The sequence below is a fragment of the Colossoma macropomum genome, unplaced genomic scaffold (assembly GCF_904425465.1).
Source record: "Colossoma macropomum unplaced genomic scaffold, Colossoma_macropomum, whole genome shotgun sequence".
In the NCBI taxonomy this organism is placed as follows: domain Eukaryota; kingdom Metazoa; phylum Chordata; class Actinopteri; order Characiformes; family Serrasalmidae; genus Colossoma; species Colossoma macropomum.
The window spans coordinates 16,027,580-16,040,743 of record NW_023494806.1 but is presented as its reverse complement, the minus strand read 5'-3'; the positions used below and the strand labels follow the sequence as shown (position 1 = coordinate 16,040,743).

Genomic DNA, 13,164 nt, shown 5'->3' with positions numbered 1-13,164 from the left:
GTTTTACATTTTTTGGTTTTCCTGGCGCAGGCTGCTCATGATGCTCAATTCACACATTTGAAAGGAACGTGCGTTGAATTGCATATCGAGAAGTGTAAACTGCATACACATTGTTATCAAGATAAGGAGTTAAATAGGGAGTTTAAAATGACAAGGCTAGGCAACCTACTTTAGCTTGTCTGCACATGCTCTACAGAACATTGTCAGAAACTTTTGAGTCGTGACTTTGTGTCCATAAAAGGCGCAGGACCTTTCACCCTGTTGATAGCCACTGAGGTACAGGGCAACCTGTTCAGGCTCATTGGCAGTGTTCTGTGCCCTGAAACAGGTGATGGTGCACAAGCTTGCTAGGTAACATTACAGAAAAAAAGGTATTCTTGGATGTAATCCATCCATACAGCTGGCGATGTATGATTAAGTGATTCAAGGCAGAATAGTGGTCCCACATTAATTCCAAGTCATTTATTCAGCATTGAAATATAGTCCACTTTGTCCTTTGTGATGTTGCAGCCATAGAAAACAAATGGTACTGTTGATGTTGCTAGTCATCAACAAGGCCCCGCCGGTTTATATGTCCCTTGAAAATCTCACACAATTATTTCAACAAGAAGTCAAGAGTCAAGGAGTGAGTTATGGACACAAGAGCACAAGAATTCTGTGCATCCTGCCAAGACCACTGTGTATCTTAGTATGATTTGTTGTTTGTGGTCTTCATTGTGTATGAATTTGCAAATAAGCAATGCTTTGCTTTAGACTACTTCTTAAATCAATAACGGTGCCCTGACTGCCCTTCAACAGTGTCCTTTATTCATCAGCCACAAAAACAGTGCAAAGAAAATCTGAATAGATGGAGCCAACGTGGGCACAACTCACCCATTTGTTGCCACTGGTCTAAACAAAGAAATAAGTAACAAAAGCAAAGGAAACATGTTGGGACACCTTGTGTTAAATCAGCACTGCCCTCGGGTCACACTGTTGGTCAAAGTAATGACATCATCATCTGAGGCCCTTCCAAGAGCAATCCCACGTTGTGCAAAATTCTCCACTTCTACTGCTACTGATGTAATGGCAAGACACAAGAGTCCAAGGCATGATTCTCTTCCTTTTCTCCAGTTCACTGTTGAACCTGCCACCACATCGTCATGCCTCACTCTTTCTGGGGCTCTGGAGCCTTTGGCAAGTCACAGCGTTAATTGCTGAAAATGACACTTATGGCACCTTCTCCACTACGTGGTGAGTGGGTGAGAAAAGTCAGGAGACTGTTGAAAATCAGCTGTGCGTAGGGTTAGTGCTAACCCTGGCCAGAAGGCCTTGGAGTATGAAATATACACTTAAACACAAGCTTCACCATGTGTAATAAACATGGGTAGTTTTCAGTATCAGGACTGGACCATGATCAATTCAGCTGAAAAAAAAAAAACCCAAAGCAAACCAAGAGACTGAGTGAGCAATCAGGAGAAATGAGGTCAGCAACAGTCTGACTCCCTGCCCTGCATGTGAGGGGGTTGGAGACAGAGGGTCAGGAAGCACATTTGTGTGCATTTCCTCTCATAACAGGAAGTGCCTGACGGCTTCCCCTTCACAATGGCTTCGCTTCTGCTTCCCGCCTCCCGGGCTCGCTGTTTTCCCCGGGGGAGTTCCTCCGGAGAACAGAGACAGAGAGGACGAGCAGCCATTTGTCACCATGCTTTCCCCCACCCCCACTCAACCCCCGCTCTCTCCCTGAATCGCCCACATGCTGCACCCACACCCATGGGACTCACTCCCCTGAACTGCCCCTTCACAGACGTCTTAATTGGAGGTATGCATGCGTAAGCTTGCAATGAGGGCTTTGTATGATTTTGTGTCTTATATTATGCTGACTTCAACACCATCTCCACACCCTTCTGGTTCCACTGGCTGGTTCTATTAAAGCTGGGTGACCTATATTTATGGAGAATGGACACAACAAGTGGAAAAAAAAAGAGTGTACAGAGGTAGGTGTGTAACAGGCAAACAAAGCGACACGCAAAGGAAAAAGAGGAAGAGATACAGTAATGAGAAAAAAAGGAATGACAATTAATACAAGGGGAAGTAAATTTGTGGAAGACAAATTCAAAGAAAAGAAAGAAGACAGAATTTGGAGAAGACAGAATTTTATGAAACAAAGGGAATTTGAAAGGAAGAAGAAGAAGAAGAAGAAGAAGAAAACCTAAGCGCAGTGTATATATATATATTTTTTTTTTGAGCAGACAGACGCAGAGGAAGTGATCAGAAGAGCAAGGTGGGAATCGGAGGAAGGTGAGTAGGGGTGATGGGATACCCAGAGGGCCTCATTATTTTCCTGCTGTTAATTTCACTCAAACTGTTTCACACCTCACCACTGTTGATTGGAGAGACGTCTCTGTTGTCACGGGTGCCGGAATCCGGCTCCTTTCTCAATGCCATCACTTCACCAAGCACAGATGAAGAGAAAAGTTACTGAACCCTACTGAATGTAGAGTTGAATGTCTTAGCCAAGTCATTTACTGGAGTTAGAACCACATCAAGTGCCTACGGATGCCAACGAAATAAGAACAAATAGTTTCAAATGAGACTTGTTTGATTCCTGGCCTAGGCATGTACTGTATCCCACAAGCTGGCTGTCTAATGGAGCTAGGGCTTTTGATCAAGGTATGATGCCTTAGGGATACCAGAGAAGTGCCTTCTTTATACAAATGTTTTTCCGAGTGCTGCTGTAAATGGCATAGAGAGTATCTTCCACGTGAGATTTGTCCTTCCCCATACACACACTTTTCTCTGCATTAATTAGGCTTACAACCATGCAATAACCGCCACTGCTTTGGTACTAGCATGTTAAATAGGGTCTTCTCCTTGAAGCATGATGGGTCAGCTGCAAACCATTTATCCTTCCTATGACTAATGACTACATCCCCCATCCTGCCACACGGCCATCAGGGGCCACTTCCTCCTGGCCTCTCCTGACCTGGCCCGAGTCTGGTTTGCCACCCAGCCAGATGGATCACAACCCAGCATTAGCCACCCTCCATTAGGCCCAATTACAGGCAACTCCAATGAAACGGCTTCTAGACTGGCAATAAGATGTCACAGGGTGCATGATCCACCTCTGATTTAATTTGACTTTACAGGTGTAAGAGAATGAATTCACGTTATGCACATAGTGTATACTTTGTTTATTACCTAATAGACAGGGTTATCAGTCATCAGCTATGAGAAAATGTCTTTGCAGACTGAGTAATTACTTTATTCCAATCCTATGTGTGACATAATAAGCAAAATGGCCACCACTTGAATAAAGTAAATGGCACAAGAAGAACTGAGCTCAAGTATGGATGCTAGCGAGGGCGGTACAGGCACGGAGGAGGCGCTAGCACTGCGGCTAATGTGTTTTATGACACAGGGGGTCCTTTCATGTGATGCGCCCGGGAAAAGTGCTTGAGTGGATGGGGGGCACAGAGCCAGGCCTCGCACACTGATGCCCTCTGTCTGGCCATCTGGGCAGCCAGTCAACGCCAGGGAGGCCTGCTGGAGGTGGCTGTGCTCTGGGGAAGTGTTTCTGGGGAGGTGGGGCAGGCGGCCGAAGTGGCCGCCCAGGGCGACGGGGGCCCAGTGCCCACAGGCATGGCGCCACAGGCAGGGTGGCCGGACAAAGGCCTGCCACTCTGATGAGGGTGATTAAAAAAGAGAAATAATGAGAAAGAACATGAGGTGCACAAATTTTAAAGTACTTTTCAGCATCGTTTTTGGAGCCCATGCCAGCTTTAGGCAATGTTAAGATAAGTAGTCCATTTTGTATTCTTGCTCTTTTAAGGTTGCCTCATATTCTGGGCTAAAAAATCAAATAACTATCCGTTTATTACATCGTTAAACTGTCTTAATGTCTCAGAAGTTGGGCTGGAACAGGATGCCCTCTGAGCCAATTTTCTGTTCACTGTGAATGCCAGATCACAGAATTTTTATACATGCTGTTTTGGAATTATATAAAGAAGACGCACTTGTAATTACTGGTTGGAATATATCCCTTGTGGCAAATGTAACTAATTTCACCATTTCTTTTTTTCCCTTTGTGAGTAAAGAGCAGAAACTTGTCATGGAATCGGTAGGTCAGATGCAGGATCCGATGGCATTTGCATGAAAACCATGCAAACATCTCAAGAATGTTGCACCAAAGGTAACACCACTGAAGCAGGCAGTTATTTATTTTGCTTTGGTATGGAAAGATTTCCTTAAAGGGGAAGTGAAAATATGCAAAGGCCCAGCCACGACTTCTACAAACTGAGAGCGGCGGGGAGGGGAGGAGGGGAACGGATAAGGTTTGTGAGTCAAAGGTCCCCCATTCTTGTCTTGTGATGTCCGTCTTCATGATAGTCTTGCATCATACAGACACTGCTTGTTTGCTGCAGTCAGTCAAATACGCGGATGTGGGAGGATCACTGTTTTAAAGATCTCTGTTCTAGCTGCCTAATACACCACAGTTTCAACCAACACATAAACACAAACAAGTCCAAATATAAAAATTACATGATGCAATCTTAAAAATAAAAGGTTCCTTAATGGTTTGTGGTTTGGACATTGTCCTAAGAATAACTTTCATGTGTGAGTATGAAGAAAAATGTTCTCACATCTCAGTTAAAAAAGTGGTTCTCCAGTGAACTCTCAATTGAAAGGTTTTACAAGGAACCAACAGTGGTTCTTCTTTGGCACTGCCCCTAGAATTCTTTCAGGTACCTTTATTTTTAAAAATGTAAAAACTATCCAAAAAAAGATAATCTGAGATAATGTTTACAAAGCCTTTTTCAGTGTGCTCTGTTTTATAGTTCACATAGTTTTGTAATTCAAGAATATTTAACATAGTTCTAAAAAGGTGTGAATCAGGTTTTCCTTTTTCTAAATAAAATGTGGCCAACAGTTCATGAACCAGTTTCTCTTTTATTGCCTTGCCTTGCCCTCCCTTTATCCCTCTTGATCCCAAGTCCCGGAAAGCTGTGGCATTGACTCTCATCAGGTGTCCTTCCTGTATCAATCTCTGATCTTGGGAGAGAGAAACAGAGCAAGAGAGAAAAAGAGGGAGAAAGAAAGAGAGAGAGAGCGATAACACCAGGACAGGATGCTCTGTGCAATACGATAGCCTCCCCCAAAAACATCCTGACCTAGACCATGCTCCCTTCATCCTTCTCGCTTTAATTCCTCTTTCTTCCTCTCTCTTTCTGTCTTGTTCAGTGTGGCTCTTCATCAAACCAACTATGCTTCTGCCCTGAACACTTTGTCATATCACCTTGACAACCATCTGTCATAGACTAATACCACTGTACTGAAATACAGGAAGGAAGACTTGTGATTTTGAAAGAGGATGTGTTAAAATTTAATGCATATGTTCAATTAAGACATTCAAATTAAGAACAAAACAAGCCAGTAAGCTGTTCCTACTGAAGAATGTCTTAGGAGTTGACTCCCTCAACTCTTGCAGATTCCTATACATAATTTTTTTCAGCTCACATAAGAGAAGAAGAAAAGAATACCGGTAAAAGAAGTAGAACTACTGATGTTTGATTCATTTTTGCAGATCTCTGTCAGGGGCCGCCATGTGCATGTGAGCCACTGGTTTCCTCAGGGGGGGAGAACTCACTCAACCCACAAGCACCAAGTGACTAATGTCACCATCCCCCTGCCGTCTGTGCTGCCTGACACACCCATTACTTTCCCCTCTCTTCTTCCTCTCCTCTCTCTTGCTCCTCCTTGGCCCCTTGTGCCACCTTCAATAATTGATCAACTTCTTCCCAAAGTCCAGACAGCAGCCATTAACTGAAGTGTGGACCCCTTCTATGTCACTGAAACTGTTGGCTACAGTAAGTCTTATTCTCAAATGCATCTGGATCAAAGAAACTGCAATTGCAAATTGTTTTCTTCCTTAAGACAATATTAGATTCTGTGTACGGCTGTGACGTCAGTATTGGAATACAAGGCTGAGAAAATTTCTATTAATTGAACTATGTTAACAAGCCCCAACCAAACAGAAAAAAAATATCTAAAAGCCCTGAAAAAACTGAGCTGAACAAACTACTGTCAAGTGCTGCTTTGTAAAAAAAAAAACATTTAAGGTCACATTAAGTCAAATTGTAAGTGCTTCAAAGTCATGCTTCTTTTCAATGGTTTGCCCTCTGAAGGCACCTTTAAACTCTTATTACTCTGGCAGCGGACGAACATAAACATCAGCCCCAGAGAAGAGCTCATTGATCTTGCTGTAAAACAAGTACCTATGTTACTGGCACCACCATAATCAATACAAGTACAGCATTTGTTAGGTGCGATATCTGTCTGTGTTTGCAGCCCTGGCTGGCTGATGTCTTGAGGTCATGCAAATATGTTTTTTGTATCCTCAATTAATATAAAAGCATATAAACTCTATAAATGAAATAAAAATTAAATAATAAAGCATTAGCAAAAAGCTTTAACTGTATTTAATCCCTGAATATAACGATTACATCAATTTCATTGTGTTTGAATAAGACTGCATCCTTTGGAGGCACGAATTTGAGGACATGTGGAAAAATACCAGGTTCCTAAGATCAAAACAATAACTGTAAAAAGTCTGCTAGTTAGTCTGTATAAGGACATTGTGGTGATGTCACTCACAGAGCTCATATCTCATTGGCTTCTACTTACAAGCTGATCTGAAAAGGAAAACTACTGGCCCAAGTGGTACGCCCCTGAAAATGAACTCACAAGGGCTCCTCCCCTCTCTCCCTCCGCTGCGTGCCTTAACTTCTGTTTGCCTGTTTGTTTGCTCTCGCTTCCCACTCGGTACCCACCCCAGCTAAAGTAATCTTCCACTGTCATTAGCTAGAGCTGGTGGCACGTCGGGAATGGGCTGTTTGAAGGGTGTCGCAAATTAGTGCCACTGGTGCTTTTGCTAAGGATGGTTTCAGTACTAAAATAAGCCATTTGGAGTCAACATGCTCCAAAAAATCATTTGCGTTTAACTTAGTGGTTAAACGTCCTGTTCATGGTTCAGTATAGCATCGCACTCAGCCAGTGTGACTTACCTGTCTGTTGCGTTCGTCCATAATCCGCGTGATCTGAATCTTTTTTCTCCCCATTGTCCCCTTCCTTTATTCTCTCTCTTCTTTCAGCAGATAACTTTTTTGCTTTTGTTCCCGTTTCTTTTTTTTTCTTTTTGCGTTTCCTCAAACCTGGCTTTCTTCTCTGTACTTGCTCCACTCAATTCAAAGATTCCTGCAGCTGTACCTGTATGAAAGAGGGAGGTAGAGAGAGAAAGAGAGAGAGAGAGAGAGAGAGAGAGAGAGGCATTATGTCAGAAGAAAAATGGCAAAAAAAAACACAGCGTGAAAAAAAAGGAAAAAGCAGAGTTTGAGCCACATGGGACAGTGAATAAAGACAAAAGAATCTGTCAACATTTTGCGCGAGTGCTGTTTTTCGCTGTCGATATCATGCAAATCAGAGCCAGCTCTTCGGCGCTCTGACTACGAGGAGAGACAGCACTGTCACGCTCTCTCCGCAGTTGCCCAGATTTTGACAGGGTTTTTTGGAAGTGCCACTAACTTAACGGCTCTAATCACCCGCAATGTGGTGTTTATGTCTGAACAGCGAAGCATATCTAGATTACTAAAGAAAAAAATGCTACTTTGTCAGGAAGCACTATTGCATGTACTACAACAACTCGCAAAAAAAAACAAACTGAAGTAACGGGCTGGTTTACGCACATGTTCTCCCTGCTATGTAGAATCGGCTCAACAAAATGAAAACAACGGTGGATGGGATACATCAGTTGACTTCTTGTGTAAGCATGACTGATTCATAAAAGCAATGTGAATATCAATAGATTTGAAAGAGAGGCTTGATGCCAACCTAGCCTGCTCTGGTTTGTTCTGCAAAACACACTGTGCGAGCCTATCTCTGACATGATCCTGTAATCACTTCACAGCCTATCTCTGTTCTCTCTCTCCCTCTCTCGGCTCTCTGTCTCTCTCTCTTGTTCTCAGTGTGAGAGACATGTGAGGCCTTCATCAGGCCTCCTGCTGAGAGCTCCTCAGTTTGAAGGGGCTGCCCTCACTCGAGCAGCTAACCTATGAGATCCGCGTACTGTGAGAGCGAGCGATAACAAACGATGCGAGCTATCTCTCGCATGTGTGTGTGTGTGTGTATGAGCACAATGTGCATGTGTGCAGGCATGTGTGTGTGCACATCGAGTGCACCTCCCCGGTGCCATAAAGTAGGCCAACCCGATTCATCTCGGGGAGGAGCGGCAGAAGTGTTGTTGTGTTTTCTTCTGACAGTAGAGGTGATAACGTCCCTCGTTATGCAAATGAGCATCCCATTATTTAGGCTGGGTGTAATGCAGTGGAGCTGTCAGCGGTGTCGCATTAAAACCCCTCCATCGCTCTCTTTCTTCTTGTTTTTTTTCTTCCTCCTCCTTCTTCTTCTTTCTCCCCTCTCTCTTCTTCTCTCCGTCTGTTTCTGAACCGCGTTTCCCCAGCACCTGCCAGAACGAGTCGCAGACGTTGATGCCGCTACATCTGAAAGACGTGTCACTCTGTCTTCCCCTCCGTCTATCCACCTATCTGTCCTCTTCTGGCTCTTTGATAAGCAGATTTCAGAAACTTGAATTTGCGACATTCGCACAGGCAAGTCTCGTGCACCTTCCTTGGTGTTATAATGTTGCACCTGTTTTACCTAAGTGAGAGTTTGTAGGAAGACAGATTATGTGGCACTTCGGGGAGTGAACGGGAACACTACTATACTTCTATTTCACATGAGTCAAAAAGCAAGTGTAGTCAAATTCTGCTGGCTCTGTAGTCTACTGTGTGGCTACTCCATAAAATTCTACACTGTCATGTTAAATTCCCTCATTATCATGTTAAAACCTATTAGTTAAACACACACATTGTGCAAGACAAAGGAAAAATTTCATGCCGTTATTAATATAGTAGCCCATCACTACTTGTGTGCTGTGGTCTCTATTAATAACAGACCTAATGGTATGCTTTATTAGCATCCAAACAACACCAGTCACACTTTATGAGAGCTGTTAGAAAGACTTGTTAGTGAGTGTTTCTTAGCACCTGGATGGCGAAAGTAAAGCTAGCACGATGATTGTTTGAAGGACTACTGCTGAACAAGGAGCAAAACAACCTGGTGACAAGCAAGTGATAATGACTCGATTACTGTGTAAATATTTACCGAGATGCAGTAGCAAAGCTGGTGTAAGCCACATTCACTTTAGTGTAACTGAAAGCTCTAACGATTAAGAAGCTTAATTGATCGGACAGTAGGTTCTGTGTTTGCATCATTCAAAGAAACACCCTTATTGATAAGGTCAGCTTTGTTCTTTCTGGTTTGCTATGTTCCTCAGTGGCCCTGCTGGGAAAATGCATTATGTGTTATATAAGGATAAACAGCTAAAGGCTTTGGGACCTGGACTGAATGTCAGCGACTTGGTTAAAAAGAGAATTGTGTTCTTTATTAGAACTAACAGACAGCAGATGAAGCTATGAACAGTGGATTCTATATCTATCTATCTTTCCATCCATCCATCCATCCATCTGAGACCACCCTTCATTTTTCAGTCAATACAGCTATTATGTACGAGTTATTCATTATTCAGGAGGTATTTCTGAAGAGTTTAGATATTACGTAATCAATCCACGTGCATGAGGAAGGGGAAGGTCAAAGAAAAATAAGTGAGAAAATACGAGTTTCCAAAACTAGAACATATTGACCTAGTCGACCACTAAAACTGTCACCATCAGATAAACAATACTTCAAGCTTTCATCTTTGTGAGACAGGCGGAAATCAAGCGCCACTCTTGCTTCAGAACTGAAAATACCCACAGCTGTTTCTGTCCATCCTTCCAAAGTAAGAAGGTAGCTCAACATTAAGGGTCTAAAAAGACGTGTAACTATCAATAAGCCATTACCAAGAAAAGGAAATAGACAAAAAGAAATCAAACAAAGAAGCTGCTTTTTTTCTCAGAACAACTGACTGGCCAATAAAGAGTCCAGACCTCAACATCACTGAATGAGTTGGAACATAAGAATCAAAAAATGGTAGCAACTTCTAAGATTGAACTTTGGAGGTGTGGAAATAAAAAATCTAATTTACATGGGTAGAGTTGCACTACAGTATAAACAGGAGTGCAGCTGGCAAAACAACCTTGTCACACACATATAGAAAAACATAGAGAAGCCTGATTTTCCCACACAAGCGTGATTGACTTGCTTTGATGAGAGCAAACAGTGCTGCTTGTGTGTGCATGGTTCAGTGTATGTGTTTGTGTGCATGTGTGAGTGTTTCAGAGAGAGAGAGAAATACAACTAACAGGCTTTCTCTGCCATGTTAGGCTAATTCACTAATCCACAGCCAAAGCATATGGGAAGAGAGAGAGCAAGAGAGCGAGAAAGATTCCTCTTTCCTCAAAGAGTACCTAAAGACTTGGCTTTGTGCAGTAGCCAGAGGAAAGCCTGGTTGAGGGGTCACGGCTAAGGGCTGCGGGGTCATAGCAGGGTGCCATAAGGGACAGAGAGAGAGAGAGAGGAAAAAAAAAGAAAGAAAGAAGGTTTTTTTTTTTTGCCAAGTCTGCGTCCATATGTAGTGTGAGAGCAAGGACAGCAGGAAAGAGTAAAACACGGAGAGAACATGTTATAAACAGAGGGAACGAGAAAGAGAGATATCTGAGCAGGTCTCTCAAGGGGAGAGGGAGAAGAGCTGCCGCTGACCCTTCCATCTGTTAACCATGCCTCTTTTCTTGTGCCACAAACGAGAGTTGGGGGGGGTGGAGAGAGAGAGAGGGAGAGAGAGAGAGAGAGAGAGAGAGAGAGAGAGAGAGAGAGAGAGAGAGAGAGAGAGAGAATAAAAGAGAGGAGGATTGAGAGCCAGTACTGGGATGTAATGAGCTGCTAGCCGTCTTTCTCTCTTTCTCTTTCTCTCTCTCTCTCTCTCTCTCTCTCTCTCTCTCTCTCTCTCTCTTTCTCTCTTTCTTTCTTTCTTTCTTTCTTTCCATTTCTCCCTTTCTCGGTGAGAACTAGAGCTGAGAGGGCAATGGGTACGAACAAAACCAGGCACAATTCTGGGTCGTTTCATTCCCAAGTGTTCCACTTAGGGGAAAAAAAAATCATTTACACTCAATTGTATTGTCAAAGTCTTAATAGAGTGAATATGACTTCCTGTGCTTGCTTATCAGATAGGCTGCCACAAAAAAGAAGGAAAAAAAGAAAAAAAAAGCAATTTTTTTGCGAAGTTCCCATTTCAAGGGTATATACTGAATACTGAATTTGATTAATGTGGGATAAAAAGTAATAAAGCATTACAAATTGTAGCAGCTATCATACCTCTCAACTTTAACAGATACATTATGTCATGTTATCGTCATTATGGGTTGACGCCTTACAAGAAACAGAACATAGAACAAACCCTTTAACCAGTTAATCCTACTGCTCCATAAATGGGCTCATCCTCTCATAACTACACAACGTACACATTTTTTTATAATTCATAACAGTTACTGAATAATAAGGCCTAAAATGAATGACTTGTTAATATGTCTGGGGTTGGAAGGGGTCAATGTGTGACCTTAAGATACCTCCAATGATATTTAACCAGTTCAGTGGCTAGTACCAGACAATAACAAAGTCTTAGTTCTTCCAAGAACTTCCCCTCAGTATGCACTGTCACCACATATTCTCTCCCTCTCACACTCTCCCTCTCCTCTCCTGCACATCTGCAACACATTTGGTAATAGCATGTGCTTGAAAAGAGCCTGTATCCTCTATCCTCGCAGGGAAATGTGGTCGCAGGGATTTGAAATAACATATTACAGTGCAGTAAGTAAACCTTTTAGGAGGTGCATGATACATTAAATAAACCCTCACTCTTTTCAAATAAACTCCCGTTTCCTTGAAGAGACAGCGCAAAAAAAGTAGCTTCAATGTAGCTTCCAAACAATTTGAGTATGAAGACGAACTCTAGTGCTTGGAAGTGCACTTGGAAGCTTTTTTTCCCCTTCTTCCATTTTAATCCCCCAAAACACTTTTTCTTCCTGCCCTAACAGTGTTCATTTTGTTGGAGCCGATTTTATTTAGTACACTTATTTGCAGACGGGCAGCTGTTTATCAACGATAGTTAATTGAGCGTAGGGATAAAGCCAGGCCATAGCAGGGGGATCCAGGGAAGTCCATTGTCTCTGTAATGTCATTACAACCAGAGACCCTTAAGTGAGCCGAAAGGCTGCCTGGGGGAGATAGGAGCATGGACGAATGGCCAGCGTCAGTCAGCCATGCAATGGGATGAGTGACCTAATCCCAGGATCCAGCTTGGTGGAGGTGGGATTTGAGGAATGCATGGGTCATGACAACTGTTAAGGCCAGTTCAGAAGCTTAAGGGGAGTGTACTGGTGGGTTGTAAGTGAGGTGGGTTGTAGGCAAGATTGACTATTTTCCACGATGTCAATCTTGTGAATTATGTTCAGCTCACATTTTGTGGAAATATCGATATTTACTGTTGCTGTTGTAAGAAAATCTTGTGCCTCCTAAGCGGTAACTTGGTAGGAGAAGGAAATTAAGGGAATCTGTTAATGAAATTTTATTTCAAGTAATTTTGGACCACTTCTGTTGGTCCTTTGATTGTGAAATGTAAAAGATTTTCATATATATTTTTTTTGCATGTTAGAATTCTTGAGGCTTAACTGGACTATAAAGAGAGCATGTCCCTTGCAAGAAAATTTGCCCTCAGTCTAGTTAAACAGAAGAACTTTTACACCAGCATTCTAAGGCCACATGCATTCTCAAAACTGGCCTAACCCCCAAGACCCCCAACACTGGACAGCAAGACAGGAAACTCACACACACAAACACAGAGCCTTGGCGGAAGGATGTGACATCAGCAACCACAGACAATCAAAGGTGTAAAGGTGCTTCCTTTCCTAAACTGTTCCAGAGTGCACAAAATGGGAACCAAAACTCCTGTGCTTCCTTCTCCCGGCCAGAAAAGAAGAAAGAAAAGAAGAGAAGAACAGAAAGAAAGAGCTGAGGCTGCTGCCGCCACCGCTGACCGTAAACAAACGGCCACTTTCTGATGCAAGTGCTGGAAGCAAAGCATTCTGGGCCAAAAGGGCAATGGGGGAAGCAATATTATAGCCAGAATTTAAACAT

General features: G+C 42.8%; 1 protein-coding gene across 6 annotated transcripts in view; it reads right to left on the bottom strand.

Moving 5' to 3' along the window:
• The window catches only part of mef2cb (myocyte enhancer factor 2cb), an 89,510-nt gene that overhangs the window by 39,989 nt on the left and 36,357 nt on the right, over positions 1 to 13,164 (bottom strand). For all 6 annotated transcript variants that reach the window (XM_036598941.1, XM_036598944.1, XM_036598946.1 and 3 more), the window contains one exon: positions 7,044 to 7,245. In XM_036598941.1, coding sequence (XP_036454834.1) covers positions 7,044 to 7,097 — 54 coding nt within the window. In that variant the 5' untranslated portion in view covers positions 7,098 to 7,245. The remainder of the gene's footprint in view (positions 1 to 7,043; positions 7,246 to 13,164) is intronic.